Raw genomic sequence first — 16361 nt, 5'->3', positions numbered from 1 at the left:
TCCTTTTCCTAGTCTCGCTGGTTTGATATACAGCCTCGCGTGTGGCAGCTTGACAGGGCGTCCTGCTCGATGTAGCGAATGTAAGAGCGATCCCTGTCCCAGGCCATGCGTTTGCCCGATATATTTTGATAGCAGTGACTACTTCGCGGGCGTCTTAGCATAGCCCTTCTCGGTATGCTTCTCATGAAACCCCGAGGCATAGTTGCGATCGACGTGACCATCACGGGAACCCGGCGTGGCGTAGATGGAACCCTTGCGCTTTTGAAAGCGGCTCGGGGGCACCTTGGATGCGTCTAGTAGATAGGACACATGGTTTAGCAACTACAAGACTCTCGATGAATATAAGGGACTTTGCCAGGACTCACCCCACTCATCGGTGCTAGCTCTTCGATCTGTAGGCGAGGATGATAGTGCGACGGCGGGTTCTCTGTCCAGTGCGACTGGCGAACTGCCGGCATCGGTTGGGATGCTCTCGGTTCTATGTTGATCGTCTGAAACAATACATCTCAGCAAGGAGCACATAGGTGACATCTAAAGAGGTGGCATACTTGACATGGTGATGGTTGACGTTCTAATGTGACGACGACTGTAGGTTTTCTTAATGACAGGGCTTAAGCGAGTCGGCCAATGAGGGGCGTATGGTGGCGGTAGATGGGGACTGTGTTTGAAGGTATCGTGATATTGCTGACAAGGTGGGCGAGTGGAGAAGCTGAGCAGAGGAGGAGAAGATAAGATTGGAGAGGGGGGGAAGACGTGAGCTTATGAAGAACCAGACCTTGCAAGTATCCTCACCACCTGCCCGTCGCCCCGTGTCTGGGTAGCACGGGTGATTCTTGGAGGGTGGGTGCTATTGACAGCATTGGAAGGCAAAATGATGGAGGAGCAGAGGCAGCTAATGGAGCTGGCGGGCGTTCATGTCGATGGAGGCGAAAGCGAGGCAAGTACTTGACGACATGGGTGTACGAGGGGAGCACCTGGAGGTCAAAGTAAGGTAGGTTCGGATCCAAACTAGCTCAGGGTGGTCACCTGCCATTTGCACACTTGGATTCCCGAGCTGCTCATTGCTTGGTTGAGGGAAACATGAGTTTAACTTATCCTACCTTGGCAACAGAGGCGCTTTGGCTTGATGAACCTGTCGATCATTGATGTGCTAGGGTTGAGGCCGGGTTGAGTTGTGATGCATACATACCGAGTCTGCTCAAGCCAAGCATCAAAAGACCTTTGGATATAGGTACAGATCTGTGTGCCAAGACCAATGTGGCTGCAGCGAGAGCAAACCTGAAGGAAGCCAAATAGGTATTATGATGACTACCTAACTAAGGGTGGTCACGAAATACCTTCCGTGGATGTAGCAATCTACAAATTGGGGGAATGCAGACCATATTCTGTGCTGCAGCTCACCTGAGTGACCTGAACTCAACAGTCAATCTTGCTGCGCTGCCTCGTTGGCAAGTTGGCTAGTATTGGCTTGCTTCGACATGAGGTGTTCATCTCTTATGTATAAGACAGGTTATACGAGAGAGAGCACGTACGGAACAGCAATACACCTCGCTAAAAGCTCATGTTTGGGTGATGCCAAGGAAGGCGGGGAGTAGGAGGAGGTAAGATCACACCAGCACCTCAGTTGATACGGGCCAACGAAGTAAGCTGAGATGGTCGGGTAGGAAGGTCGGCGGGGATCAATGTATCTAGAAGTACTCGAGCAGGTAAGAGGTACCTCTTCCTTTCCTTCTATCGCGGGGAAGGTGACGAGGATCTGCCATCGCCGTTGACGTCACACGTCAGCCGCGACGAATGAACAGAGGCCGCGACCATCCCCGGAGCTACCTACCAACACCACACCAACACCCCACATTCAGTATTTGGGCCAGGAGGCATGGGGCGTTATGGTCTGTTCTTCCCACCACATCCTTCAATCTACTACGTGCTTTACCCCATGACAGGCCTCCAATCACAGCCACAAGCGCACAATCCAATGTCTTGGGATAGCGGGGAGGGGCAAACAATTCCCTTTCGGTTCCCACCCCTTTTCTCCAAATCCGTTCTCCATCTCCTTCGCCATCTGCATTTTCACCTCTTAGCTCAGAACTCTGATCTCACATGCGCACTCCTTGGGACATTCAGCGCCCGCTTTGATGAAATTTCGAGATCGGAAAACCTTGGCCTTGAATGAGCCAAATTAAAGGTCGAGGGCGAACAGACTACTCACTCTCAGCATGAAGGACGTTGACATGGCCTAGAACAACAGCCTCAGGCGATGACAAGCCACAGTGGTTGATGTTTCATCTTCAGCAAAACTTCACCACCGACGGTGATGAACAGTGACCGTGTCAGCCATTAGGTTGACACAAGGTGAATAGCCTCTTGACTGCAATCGACTGACGAAGTAAGTGGCGACTCCCCGTGTGGCGGTTTATCGTGTACTTCTACGTCCAAGGTCAGGCGATATATGTCACGAATTAAATGCCTGGTAACAGAACAGACGGAGACGTCTGCCACGTGCTCTGTCACGTAGCCCTCATTGTCATGCAGTATATGGACTTACTCTTTTTCTTTCTTCACGTCGTCTAGATGTAAACGCTTCACAGTCTACCTAAGTTATATACCCATCGATGTATAACTTAAGTAGTGACAATGTATCGTCGGTTTCTCCATAGGTTGAACCATTTCGCATCTTTCGCCGCTTAACACCTGATGGACAAGCTAATGAGAGTTAACGAGTACAAAGGAGTAATACCCGACATTCACATGTACGGAGGTACTGAAGTCAAGGACGTGTTTAGGAAGCAATCAAAGAGTGTATTGGTGTACTATGGATGACGAGACACAGTCAAACATCTCCAGATACAAATGAAGGGCATCAGCATCAACATCAGTTAACAGCCTCTTTTCATCGCCTTTCCCTCTCAACCCTCCGCGAATCTCTGTTTTGACCCTCGGAGAACGTTCTAAGATCCTCTCGTGAGAGCGGACAGCTTAGATCTCCTCGCCGTCGGCGCGGAGCTCGGCCAGGTAGGCGGCATCATCCTCGGGTGCGGCCGAGGGGGTCAAGGCACGCTTGATCATCTTGTTGAGGAGCTCATCGGAGCGCTTGACAGCGAGCATCAAGTTCCGGCGGGCAGCGGCGGGCGTCGTGGTACCGGCCATCTGGACGGGGACGATACCGCCAAAGGGACCAGCCCGAGCAGCGTTCTGGCAACGAACCAAGCAAACGTTGCTCTGGCCAGCGACGGTACCAGTGCAAGCCTGGTCGGCAGGGATAGCCGCCTTCAGGGGGAAATCGGTCATGGCACCATCACGGTTGCGGGAGTTCTCGCCCGGGGGGGTGGTGAGGACGTTGATGTTGGTCCACGACGCGCCAGTGGCATCGGCGTTGATCATGCAGTCGTAGGGGCCTTTTGGCTTCCGTGTTAGCGAAATGCAACATACGAAAGGGAAATCATGCCGAATACTCACCGCCGCCATCACCATTGACTTGGTGCAGGGTCATGTCGACGGAACCGCCAGCAGAGATCTGAGGAAGCATGGTGCCGGTCTCGGCCATCATAGCCTTGGTGCCGGTCTCAAGGTTGTTGTTACCGGCGCCGACGGTCTCGCCAAAGGTGTCAGCAGCCTCGCCCTTGAAGCGAGTGCTGTCAGCCTGGAAGGGATCACGGCGTGTTCCATCACGAGGAGTGCTGGAGTCAATTCCGAGGGCCATGCCCTGTCCGCCGGCATCGCCAGTAGCGCCGATGATGGCAGCGTGGCCGGCAACGATGTCGGCAGTGGCCAGAAGGCCGATGGCGAAAATGCTCTTGATGGAAGACATTGTGAGGTGAGAGAAGGTAAGTCCTGGCCGGCAGGGATATATTATACAATACAAATAATTGGAAGGAGAGAAGTGATCGGATAACTAAAAGATTGCTGAATGCTGGATGAGGAAGAACAAGCCGAACGAGATGAGGCCGGAAGTTAGACCATCTTTATAGGAAGGTAGACAGCATCCCCCAGAACCACCCAGGGAGCAATAAACCAGTGGGTGTCTGTCTGTTTGATGTCGAGACGACACGGATGTCTCCATCCCGTTACCCTTACGCGCCTTGGTGAGCCTTCTGCTTCTCTCGCCCTTTCCTCTGATGCTCGGAGAACATTGGTCGAGATTCCATCCGACATCCCAAACCGCCAAGCCAAACATGTTTTTGGAATAGAGCCTCAATGCGAGATTATGGGGGGTATCAATACAAGCAGATGCAAAGGAGCGTGCGCATGCACAGAAGTACCTTCCAAGCGGTTGTTGCTGCTCGCTTGAGGTTGTATCGACAAAATTAGAGAGTGGCGAGACCACGAGCAGAGCCTCATGCGAACCTCGGGCCAGGGGCGTGTGCGACATGAGGCTGGATGGCATCAAAGTTCCGGAGTTGGTGTGGCCGAATGTCAGCTGGAGAGTCCAAGCCCGCGACCTTATTCCGACCCAGTCTATCCGAAGATGCAACAGTGTTTAAGTGGACGACGAGTAAGTGTATGCACCGTCCACTACCTTAGTGTGGTTAATACGCACTTGGATGATTTGTATGTATATTACAGTCCAGGTCAAGTACGCAGTGGCACCGAGAAGTGGCTAATGGGTAATATCTAACGGCGGGAAATGACAAGCGTTGACTCGGTTTTGATAGAGAATTCACCTCAACCCCCACCCCTATGAGAAAACAGCAAAGACTGGCGTTGTGAAGACTGATTGAAACCCGACACTGAATGTCCCACCACATCCCATGAGTGGCATTGACTTGGCCTACAAGTCGGTGAAGTACGAGATCCACGTTCTAGCCCACGATTGATACCGGATTACATCGATGTTAAACAGTACGAATGTGACCCTGACAGGGACTTGCTGGCCTTACTTCAGCTGAAGTAAAACAAGCGTGGGAATTGCGACAGCCCAGCCAGCTGAAGGTGAGGGAAGGTGATATAGCTACTAGGGGCAAGGCCGCGGAGTTCAGACCTGTAGCGATGGACCTGGTAAACAAGGACTATGCCTCCCTCATGTTTGATGCGGAGATGTACGGCTGTTTCGATCCACGGCGCGGGAGCGTCCAAACGGGATCCAGAGCACTGGGGAAAGGCGTGATCGTTCAGCTGCGAACGCACGTGCAGGGATGATCTACCGCCGTGGCGTGACTGACCCCTGAGTGGACACTCGATAGTCGATACCCAGCACGGCCGATGCATAGGCAACGTGGACGAAAACATGCTGTCGATCAACATCGCAAAGACAATGGGGGCGGGGAGGACAAGTGCAGATGGGTCAGATCACTGCGGCTGACAACGGCGAGAATCACGCACGCACAGGTGGACAACGAGGAAGCAGGCAGTACGAAGTCGAGTAGCTTACACTACCTCAGCCAGTCAGGTCGAGTCGAGTCAAAGGGGAGTATGAGCCGCGTGCAGGTTCAACGGCTAGGTAGCAAACCGGCAACCTGTGTAGCCGATGGTAGAATACGCGTTGGAACCTGGTCAATTAGTAAACGCGAGAAGCGACTGTGCCCTGCACTGCGGAGTGCCAGTCAAAGCAATAGCAAGGGATGATGACCCTGCAACCCCTCAACGCTCGATACGACGCAGGGTCCCCAGATGGCACAAGCAACGGCCACCGCGGCAAAGGAGTGGATGTCAGAAGGGAAGCAATTGTGGATGACGATTGCTGGGAGCATCTGAATATGCTATTTCTGTCCTTACAACTTTCTGTCTTCGAGTCATAGGCTTGTTGGCTACTCGTCGCACTGAAGGGCAAAGGAAACGCGGAGTTCGCAGTCGTTCCAGGTACGTGATAGAGGGCGTGATGAGTGCTCCTATGGAATGACTGCGTGGTCAATTCTGGTGACTCGTGGCCGGTGACTAGTGGCCGGTGGCTAGTGGCTGGCAGTCATACGGGACGATGATGCTCGCGCATATGGTGGCTACCACCATGTGCAGCGGATCAATGCGAGAGCAAGCCATACGTACAGAGGAGCAGCTTCACAAAACCATCCTTTGCGGTTGAATTCGTATACGATAGGTTCAGCGATGCGCTGGAAAGGCGAACCCTGTAACGTATCAGCCACATGCTACAACGTGATAATGGGTTTGGGGGTCTTAGCGCGCATCGTATGAAGGATGGCCGTGGAAGTTGGAGATGGCGCATCAATGAGGTTGAGATGAAGTCGCAGGCGAGTCTTTGCCACCCTCATGTGCTGTCAGCACGCATCGACCGACGGATAACATTCATTCGACTGCTGCAGTCGCTGACTAGACTCCAAGTTCGCTATTCGGTGGAAGGTAGGTTAGGTGGTTAGGTATCACAATGAAAAAAGCTCGCTTTTCTTTGAATATTATTTAATACTGTATCTGGGCTGATAAGTCTCATTTCTTCACGGCCCGGGAGATGGGTGCTGGATAGTTAGCCAAGTACGGCGGGCTGCGGATCCGGTGAGACAGGCATCATTTGGAATAGGCGGCGTGGGCCGCATGCGCACCGATGTTGGTGTGAAACCAGAGTTGTCAAACCTCGTGTTTGCGGGGCCAATCGCATGGGCCTCTCTTTCAGCGCATGTAACCGACCCTGTTGGTCAGCCCTGCAAGACCACAGCATACAAACTGCCTCGGATCGTATCGCCGGCTACAGCCATGGCCTAAATGTGATGCATGATCTTTAGAAGTTGTAAACGATGTAGATGTAGGTTGAAAGGATGGGCAGGCGACGGTGTTTGCCATGCCAAGGGGTCAGCGGCTGATCAAACAGAATAATCAAGGTTAAATAATGATGGACGGGAACACGGGGGACTGGATCTAGGCCTACCTTGATCACCCCTACTGCCACAACCCTGCATACTTCCCTTGAGGAAATCCCCAAGTCAGGCAGCGAGAGGCTCGGATCTGCGACAGGCAAGATGCGGCGGGAAATGGACCTCCACCGCGGCATCCTATCAAACGACGGTTTCCGCCAGATCGTGTCGCAAGTGACGGTGAGTCGTCGTCTGTTTGGTGCTACGGCTAACGGTTTGTTTTGGGCAAGTGGCCCTTGAGGCCCTCGAAGCACTTGACTCGACGAAGATGCGATGAGGGGGACCCAAGTCTGTCAGGGAGCAACTACTGTAGTCGCCGTGCTAGGAAAAGGAAAAGGCGTGGAAAGACTAATTTGGCAAACAGTTGGGCAATCCGCAAGAGCCTAACCCCTGGATGAATCAGATGACACGAGAAACTCAGTAAACCAAAAGCAAACGTCAGGTTGGTTAGATGGCAGGCAAGTTGAGCAAAGTGAGCAAGCACGCAAGCAACTAGGTACCTACCTTAATCTGTAAGGTTGTTGGACGAAGTACCCACTTGAGCTTAATACTTTGAAACGACGTCAACTTGGACCTCATGTCTTACGTAACAATCTCGCCCGGATCATTCCTTATGTAACTAATACCCGCAGAGGCAACCTAAAGTCATTCACCGGCGTGCCTGTCTTCTGCCCAAAACGCTATCTCACCTTACCTAAGGCAAGGTATTTTGCTTGTCGGCCACCATCGCATTTACCTCCAAGGTACCTTAGTAAAACCAAATTCTTTTACCCAAGGTAGGATTCATTCTTCTTTTGTTCTCTGTATTATCGACGGAAGCGACAAGTTGTTAAAAAAAAAAAAAATAGAAAAGTCGCCCCAGTTGCAGGACCTCGACTGACTGGGTTAGGTAGGTACCTGGGACGAATTGTGAGTCAAACCTGAGTGAAGTCAGTCTCTTTTGGCTCATCTGAGTGTGCCTTAATCATACCCACGCGAGAATGAGCTTGAAGTCCAACCAACCATCACCTGGTATTCACATTATTGGACCTCTCAGATGGATATTGGCATTAACCCCTCCCTGTTATGCTCGCTTTGACTCATGGTTCTTCACTTCACTCACCTCAACTTGACGCGGCCTGTCTCATCTCATCGCAGTTGAGCCGTCGCAGACTCTACCTGGCTTGCCATCAGCTAACCGCGCATCAGCCACTCGTATCGTCTCTGATCTCGAGCTCGTCGTTGTCTCAAAAGTCGGCGCAAACAACACCGGCCATGTTTGCAGGCCAACGCTGTGTCCACAACACCAAACCACCATTCATCAATTTCCTTTGACGATCCTAGACTGCCTCCCGTGCCCCAAGGCCTGTGCTGCGCGCCTTAGCCGTATGCAACCGCGCTCGTGCTCGTGCTTGCGCCTCCGCCCCGGCTACTACCGCCCCGGCTATCAGAAACTAGAGTTGCTTCTGGAGTGAGACCAGAACGACTATATCTCGAAACCCAAGCATCACGGCCCGAGGTCTGACGCGACGCACGTTCTACCCCTCGACTCCCTTCCCTGGCACATCCGCCGCCGACTCGACATCTTTGAACTGTCAGGCGCGTCGTGTCATGCTACGTGCCTGTGCTCGACCTCGATCTGCCCCGACCCGGAACCGCTGCTCAGTGCCGCGCGCATCCTTGTACCCTTACCTCATGAAGAGAAACTTCGACGCGTTTGAGGGTCATCCTTTTCCCTCTTCGCCGTCCAAGATGGCAACCTTCGTTGCCACCCCATCTATCACCCATTGTACCACTCTCAATGATCCCCCAACACTCAGTCTTACTCCCAAGGAGCAACAATTGAGAGATCTTTTGGTAGATGTTGCAGCCTTCATTGACGGAGCCGGTCGTTCACCTGAACCCCTCGTCCTTCGATGGGCGGGGGGCTGGGTTCGTGACAAGCTCCTGGGCATCGAGAGCCATGATATTGATACCGCCATCAATGCCATGACTGGCTACGCGTTCAGTCTGGAGCTGCGCGACTACTGTGCCCAGGAGGAGCATACTAAAAAGCACAACATTGGCCCCGATGACATGGGTAGCCTCCACAGAATTGCTGCCAATCCCGATAAGTCGAAGCATCTCGAGACAGCGACTACGCGCATGTTTGGTCTCGATGTCGACTTTGTCAATTTACGCAAGGAGACATATACTCAGGATAGTCGCAACCCTACAATGGAATTTGGCACCGCTGAAGAGGACGCCCTACGCCGCGATGCCACCATTAACGCCCTCTTTTACAACTTGCACACCGGCCTAGTCGAAGATCTGACCGGCGGGCTCACAGACATGAAGGCTCGCCTGATTCGCACGCCCATGGAACCTTTGCAGACTTTTACAGACGATCCTCTCAGAGTGCTAAGATTGATCCGCTTCGCTAGTCGTCTTGACTTTGCAATTGACCCTGCTGCCACTGCGGTCATGGCCGATGTCCAAGTCTTGCTCGCTCTGAAGCTTAAAATTAGCCGCGAGAGGGTTGGTGTCGAGATGGAGAAGATGCTAAAGGGTAAGTCTGCACATGCTTAAATTTATTGACGCGCGACTTTATTGTGGACTGACCTCTATGATGTGCTGTTGGAGCAGGTAAGAACCCACACATGTCTCTGGACTTAATTCGTACTCTCAACCTGTATGAGACCATCTTCACGGATTCAAACGATACCGATCACCCATCGCCTAATCTCTCCACGTGGCATGTAGCCTACGATCTTCTGGACAGCCTCGCTCATGACAAGGCTCTGAGATTAATCTATGACGTTCTGGTTAAATCCGACGAGGCTGCATATTTCGCGTGGAATTTGGCTGCAATTACCCCGTACTCACACATAATGGAGGAAGTGCCATTACCAAAGGTCAGGGGAACCGTGCCTCTGACAACGTTAGTAGCACGAGAAGGCATCAAGGCTCCGAACAAGCTGTGCGATATCATCACTGCAGCATATCGCCATCGGGCCGAAATCCTTGGTCTGAAGCGAGGATTTGGTGCCGGGGAGTCTAGGACTAACGAAAGGGATACCGTTGGTATGGCGATTCGCAAGTGGGATGGCCATGGAGGCCACTGGCGTATCCAGGTGCTTTATGCCCTACTTGTTGAGGCCATGGAAAGGTTACCATCTAGTTCAGCTACTGGTAAGTGGCTCCATCTTCGTACTCCCCGTACTTCGCACCAGGGAAGACTACTTACTCCGCCACAGAGAGATCGGAGTTTCTCGCCGGCTGGCAGGAGTTCCTGGACCACCTCGCGGATTTGGACGTCATGGACGCACCTTCGCTAAGGCGTCTGGTTGATGGCCGCATGCTGGGAAAAGAGCTTGGAGTCCGCCCCGGTAAGTGGATGGGACAGGCCTTGGATATTTGCGTTGCCTGGCAACTTCGTCACCCGGACGAGACTGAGCCGGCTGGGGCGATTGATGAGGTGCGACTGCGAGCGGTTGAATTGGGGATCAGAGGGCTCTGAAACGGTAAAAACATCATCCAGCGACAAGTTGACGTCTTGCAGTGGTCGTCTCATGTGATGGGACTAGTTTGGACTGGACTGTCTCTCTTGAAAGACAGAGACTAGGCACCGCATATCGAGCAATGCCGTGGAGTGTGTTGCACAACGCGAGGGAACGGTTCTACTCGACAAAGGAGAAAACAGCGACCAGATGGACATTAACACAAAAGAGGAGAAAATGGATGAAGTACTGGCTCGAAATATCCGAATAGACCACATGCTGGTAGAAGCCAGCAAGGCCGGCAAAGGTTCTCGTGATAGCTCCCTCCTCTTGAAGAGGTACGTTTCTGTCTATGCCTCCCCATCTCTTGCGCTGTTGTTCTCCTCTGCCCGATTGCTCTCGTACCATCGCTGGGAAAGCTTGCGCGGCATCCTACAGTGTATAAACACAGTGCACTTACTGTATTGCCCTTTTCTCACCCACTAGCTTTCGTCATCAGTTAACGACCTAAGTTGACCAAGACCTCAAATTTCCAATCTCATCAATCTTGCCAGGCACTTTGAAACCATCGCTGTCACAACATCCTCAGACAGCCAAACACACCTGCAAGGAGCAATTCATTCCACCTCGATCGTCCTAATTCACTGAGTCTCACCATTGCCCACTATGCTCTCTGGCGTAGTCAAGGCTATGCAGCAGGCTGACTTGGGCTCTGTTGAGTTCAACGTCGATAGAGGTTTGCTTGCATCTTTTTGCGGCCAAGAGCGCCTGGGTAGACGTCGGAATCTAACACAAGCTACAGGTTTGCCGGAACGATACACTCTTGCCGACCTCACACAGGATTTCTTAGAAGGCAATATTTTGGTGATTTCTTCCAATCCAATGTCTTACACATCTCATACCGTGTGACTCACTACGATCAGCAGCCACAACTCGACGCTCTCAGTGCTCTTTCGCTCTGTCTTAGGAACACTGAGCGCATCGATCAAGAATCACAAGACCAAGCATCCATCCAACATCTGTCTAGCCAGACATTGGGACTCCTGAGCCACTCCTCTGGCTCGCTGTTAAACATCGACCCAGCTTCAGCGGAGCAAGCATTGGATGTCTTGAAGATTCTTGTCCTCGGGTTTTCTCTAGTACTCGGTGACCAGAACTTGATTGTCGTCGCCGCGTACACCGACTGCCGGGAAGCCTGGACGACCGTCAATGCAGAGCTTTACGCCAGAGAGATTTTGGGGCACTCTATGGACAGTGACCAAAAGCATGCGTTCATTAATTCGGCGGTATTAGAGCGCTTCATTCGGCCCATCTTCTCTCGAACTTGCTCTAGCCGCATCACTTCCACTGGTAGGAAAGCTCATTTCGCCGACGACAGTCAGGACGGCTTTGCTTCGAACGTCATCTCAGTCACCGATGACGCGAGGCTTTGGAAAACCACTCAAACTCATGCCGTTACGGTATTTTCTTGGGCCGTGGAGCAATGCGATGTTGGTCAACGCTATCCACACCGAGCAGTCGCATCCCTGGAATAAATGGCTGACAATCAAATTTCTACAGGATGCGCTTGCCGGTAAAAGCTGGCCAATGTTTACTCCAGTTCTCCTCGCTCTCCTGGACGACCCAGATACAAAGTTCAAAGCAAAGGGTCTCAGTGTTTTGAGTGACTTTCTCGCCAAATGCCCAGCTAAGGTCCTCGTTGAAACTGGTCTGGGAAGCATTTTTGAACAGTCTCTCTTCCCCTGCCTTCTCTCCCTGCCAACTCTGACGCCCGAGAAAGAGTCCCTCCAACTGCTTGGTCCCGCATATAGTGCAATCATCCAGCTGGCCAAAATGCAGTTTCCTGAAGCGAAGGCAAGAGACAAGAAGAATAAGCTTCTCACTCGTTTACTTAGGGAGGGAATCCTCCCGGGCTACTGGCAATCGTCAGAGTATGTTGAAATCGTTGAACTACTTGCTCGACAAACGATTTCCATTGTCAACGAACTCGGCTTCTTTGCCACGACGCATTTGAAGGCAATTCCACAGGTCTTCAGCGTGATCACTCAACTGCTAACTTTTGCATAGGAGCTCCTATCCATGCTTTCCGCAATCATGACGGATCCCTTCCTCGCTTCTCATCCTAGCAACATACAAGCGGCCGCCCAGGCCTTCGCTGCCATCATGACGAATTGCTGGCCAAGAATCTCAGACAAATCACACGCAGGCGAAGTGCTCAGATCGATCAGCATTTGTTGGCTGAATGTGCTAAATGAGCAAACGAGTGGGCCAGGAAATGCGGCAATCGATAAAGCCCTGGCTGAAGTTTCCAAACTCGCGCCCATCTTGCGTGCCATCTTTGCAGCGACTGATATGCCTCTAAGGCCTTACGTAGTGTCATTGCTAGCTGTCGAACCTAGGCTCGAGGACCTGTTTGGGGACTGGGAGGACGTTGCGGTGCTGGGAGGTGAGGCAGATGGCGGAGGCGGTCTCAGTCAAGTGGTTGCTGCTTGAAGAACGACTTGCCCCGAAGCCATTTCCCGTAGGCCTTGTATCGCTTCTTCTGAGCGTCTTCCTCGGTGACGGTAAGAGGATTGCTGCCAACCTTGAGGAGCTCGGCATATACAGCGACATCTTCCTCAGCACCGACAGGCGTGATTGCGTCACTCTGCCAGCTACTCTGGACATAATGCTGGTATTCGGATTGGTTTTCCGCCTGAATTGTCTCGGCCGACACAACCAGTGGCAGGTTTTGAGGATGGCTGATATACCGTTCATAGTCCTCGGCCTCCTGCTGGCTGACGGACGGATTGAGGGACTCGCTGACAGCCTTGGTGAAGGTCCATTGAGCTGCTTTGGTCTTCTCCTGCGCCGTGGGCTTGGTCTTTGACGGATCCTGGGGCTCTACATGGGTCTCTTTCATGATTCCATGGTGCCCAGTCACTCTATCCTGCATCGGCTGAAGCCAGCGATGGATGGAAATTCCCTTCCCGCCTGTGGTACGGTCTGACATGACTGATGCAGCGTCGATGTCCCGAGGGGATTTCAGGTCTTGAGGGTCGACAATTGTCACCTCCTTCTTGGGCTTCTTCTTCTCGTGGGCATCCATATCTGTCTCGTTGCGAACCCGGAATGGGCTCAAGTCGTACCGTCCGTCTTGTGTGGACTTGAAGGGTATGTACTTGATGGTTGAATTCATTTTGTAGGGGAACATTTTCAGGAATGATGAGAGCGTGGATGGACGATAGTATTCTACCCAGTAATCAGCAAAGGAAGACACTGGCTTATTCTTTGCTTCGCCTGGAGGTGGCATGTAGGGCGGGAAACTCCTTTCCTGCAAGTTCTCCGCAGTGTACCAGTTGATGTAGTCCCGCTTCGTCTTTTCGGACCAGGCTCGCGGATCCGCGTGATGAAGGTAGTAGTCCGTCGCAAGGTCCCACAACATCGGCTGTCCTTGGGCAAATATGTAGTTGCCGAGGAATAAGTTGTACGCCTCTTGGCGCTGCCCATCTAGGAAAGAGTTGTTATAGTACCTCTTGAAGCTCTCGATCATGTCGCGAGAGTGACTCGTCCACTGGTTAATCTTGCGGTATGTCTCCATGGTATTGACAAGTTGAGAGCCGCCATATTGCACAGCGATAGTGTCACCGTGATCGTGATACATGTGGGTGAAGAGGTTGACGGCGTCTGTATCGTAGTTTATGGACGTGTCTTCGAGAATGCCAAGCGCGTGAAGCTGATGGCCTAGAGCCCTCTTTCCGATGACGAATTGCGCTGCGTTGGTTCGGTCAAGGCAGTCTATACAGTTGGTTCGGGCCACACCGTTTTGAACGCTCGTAGGATACACCTTTCCGTCGCCATCATGGAAGAATCCGGTTGTGGTGACGACGTCCTCAGCAATGCGCTCCAGTGTACCTATGACGTCCTGGTCGCGACTCTTCGCCGCTCGGCTCATATCCCATGCCTTGTGAATTATCTTGCGACCTTCTGGTAGGAACTGGTTCAGGTAGTTGATTGCATTTGTGTATTCCAGCAACAACTTGGATTCACGCGGCGTCCTTTCCCTCGCCTTGACGAGGTTCAGCACGTAGATGGGAGCACCATACCGTTCAAAGAGGTTGTCGAAATGAAGAGCGGCAGCACTATAGAATGGATCAACGAGATTTAGCTCGATAGGTGGTTTGGGTGTCACGCCCGTGTTGTCCTGTGTCCAATACAGGGGAATGCTTCCTCGGTGCTGGACATATGAAGTATACTGCGGGCTAGAAAACAGCCTGTGTCCTGGGGCATGGAACGAGGTAGTCAAGGCTTCTGAAACCACTTGTTCCGTCTCAACATCGTTCGCAACGTAGCCCTATTCGCAAAATGTCAGCCACATTACTTCTTGGTGTATTAATCGGGGAAGCTCACGAGGTCGTTGGCCCCACGTTTGAGGAATCTTGCACCCGCAAAGAATCGAGATCGCCGAGCAATGATGGTGATGTACGCAGTGCGTCCGTATATTGACAGAGCTTCGATGCACAGTCAGTCGGATATCCCTCTACTTGAGTTCCGGCACTGGATAGTACTCACCAGCTTGATCGATGTAGCCGTGGATGATGGGATGGCACCAGTCAAAGGGATCCTTGAGGGCTTTCATGGCTGGTTGCAAGAGATGACTGTTCCAAACGAACATGCCGTTGAAGTCATTCACTGCCCCTGGAAGCCCACGCGCAAGCGCCTCGCGCTCCCTCGTAAGGTTATGCTGCAGAGTACGTGTGATGTCGTACGAATAGCTGTAATAAAACGACCTGGTGAGGTCCAGGTTGTTCAATATACCTAAGAAGCGGGACTCCTCGGTGTTCCGGACGTCGGCTTTGAATCGGTTCGGAGTCAATGGCACCAGCTCTGTACCGTCAACTTGATATATGTAGTGCCCCCCGATCATGGCCACTGTGCTCTTTTTCGTGATCAGGAGCATATAATATGGGCCAGTGAACTTGATGAAGCCCAGTAAGCCCCAAGCAGTGCAACGCAGTTTAATGCCACCCGTGCCCTTGTTGCCGTCGTCGATCGTATCTAGCAGCTGATTCATCTCCTTTTGGCTGTATATGATCTTGTCGTCCGTGATGCTCAACTCCGAGTCGTCTGTTGTTCGTTCAATCTTGAGGATGCGGTATCGCCGCTCCGTCACGTCTCCCCCAACGATGTAATAACGCGTGGCTGTCTCATACAAGCTAAACTTGTGCATCTTGCGATCGAGGCGGTCGGGACCCTTCTCATCATACGGGTCCGCGGCTCGGGCTGCGGAGTCAGGGCTCGAGGTTCGGGCGAAGGGCTTTGCGACCGCGGGCTCTTCGTCGGCGTCATCTTCGCCGGCATGATTTTGCGTTGCAGCATCTGAGGATAGAGCTTTGGCCGTCTCGTCGTTATTGAGGAGTGGAAATACTGGCGACAGATCTCGGCTTAATTTGCCATTGTCAGCGTCGCCGGTGAAGGGCGTGGGAAGGTTCGAGTCGCGGGATGCCGGTCTTGCGGCCATCGTCCAACCAATTTGGCATCCCGAGCAGAAGTGGTTACAACGAGGTCAGTGGGTCGTCGCGAGCGGCGTTCTGAGTGATCTATAGATCTGGGGGTGATTGAGGGAAAAGAATTTAAGGCAAAGTGACGTCACGAAAACTTACAACAACGAGAAACAAATATTAAAGATTACGCCTTCCTTCTATAAGCAAGGTCTATCGTTCACTAAGGCTCTATTTATTACAAAAATAATTAATATAAATATATTATAAGAAATAAAAAGTTTACGTTATTAAATTACGCTTATTGTTTAATATAATTTTATAATTTATAATAAATTAAAACTCTTTTAAAAATAAATAACGATTTATTACGACTTAATATATATTACTAAACTAAGGCCCTACCTTATAAAACTTATAACGACTACTACACTATATATATAATAATAAAAACCTAAATAACTCTCCTTAAAATTAAAAAATATAAACAAATTATATAATTACGATTATATAATAAAATAAAAACGAATATTTATAAATAAATAAAACGAATAATTATAAAAATATAAAATAAACGACTATTTAATAAATAATTAAATAATAATAATAAAAATATTATAGAAAAT

The 16361-nt window shown here is 51.4% G+C and overlaps 5 protein-coding genes across 5 annotated transcripts; 2 read left to right on the top strand and 3 right to left on the bottom strand.

The window, feature by feature from the left end:
- Window positions 1-138: 138 nt before the first annotated feature.
- Window positions 139-555, bottom strand: CORC01_03167 (uncharacterized protein; the record flags this gene model as incomplete). Its single annotated transcript, XM_022614817.1, has 3 exons — window positions 139-293; window positions 366-491; window positions 549-555. 3 exons carry the CDS (start codon window positions 553-555, stop codon window positions 139-141), a joined length of 288 nt encoding a protein of 95 aa, XP_022478553.1.
- A 2421-nt stretch (window positions 556-2976) lies between these two features.
- Window positions 2977-3808, bottom strand: CORC01_03166 (uncharacterized protein; the record flags this gene model as incomplete). The annotated part of the gene is made up of 2 exons (XM_022614816.1): window positions 2977-3395; window positions 3457-3808. 2 exons carry the CDS (start codon window positions 3806-3808, stop codon window positions 2977-2979), a joined length of 771 nt encoding a protein of 256 aa, XP_022478552.1.
- A 4579-nt stretch (window positions 3809-8387) lies between these two features.
- CORC01_03165 (poly A polymerase head domain-containing protein) lies at window positions 8388-10275 on the top strand (the record flags this gene model as incomplete). The annotated part of the gene is made up of 3 exons (XM_022614815.1): window positions 8388-9324; window positions 9402-9947; window positions 10013-10275. The coding sequence occupies 3 exons, from the start codon at window positions 8388-8390 to the stop codon at window positions 10273-10275; spliced, it is 1746 nt and encodes a 581-aa protein (XP_022478551.1).
- A 646-nt stretch (window positions 10276-10921) lies between these two features.
- On the top strand, window positions 10922-12322 carry CORC01_03164 (uncharacterized protein; the record flags this gene model as incomplete). Its single annotated transcript, XM_022614814.1, has 4 exons — window positions 10922-10991; window positions 11058-11119; window positions 11182-11745; window positions 11816-12322. 4 exons carry the CDS (start codon window positions 10922-10924, stop codon window positions 12320-12322), a joined length of 1203 nt encoding a protein of 400 aa, XP_022478550.1.
- Window positions 12323-12725: 403 nt separating this feature from the next.
- On the bottom strand, window positions 12726-15755 carry CORC01_03163 (uncharacterized protein; the record flags this gene model as incomplete). Its single annotated transcript, XM_022614813.1, has 3 exons — window positions 12726-14588; window positions 14645-14745; window positions 14807-15755. The coding sequence occupies 3 exons, from the start codon at window positions 15753-15755 to the stop codon at window positions 12726-12728; spliced, it is 2913 nt and encodes a 970-aa protein (XP_022478549.1).
- Window positions 15756-16361: the final 606 nt, after the last annotated feature.

Source organism: Colletotrichum orchidophilum, assembly GCF_001831195.1.
Source record: "Colletotrichum orchidophilum strain IMI 309357 chromosome Unknown Scaffold_19.1, whole genome shotgun sequence".
Taxonomy (NCBI): Eukaryota; Fungi; Ascomycota; class Sordariomycetes; order Glomerellales; family Glomerellaceae; genus Colletotrichum; species Colletotrichum orchidophilum.
This window is presented reverse-complemented; position numbering and strand designations above follow the sequence as displayed.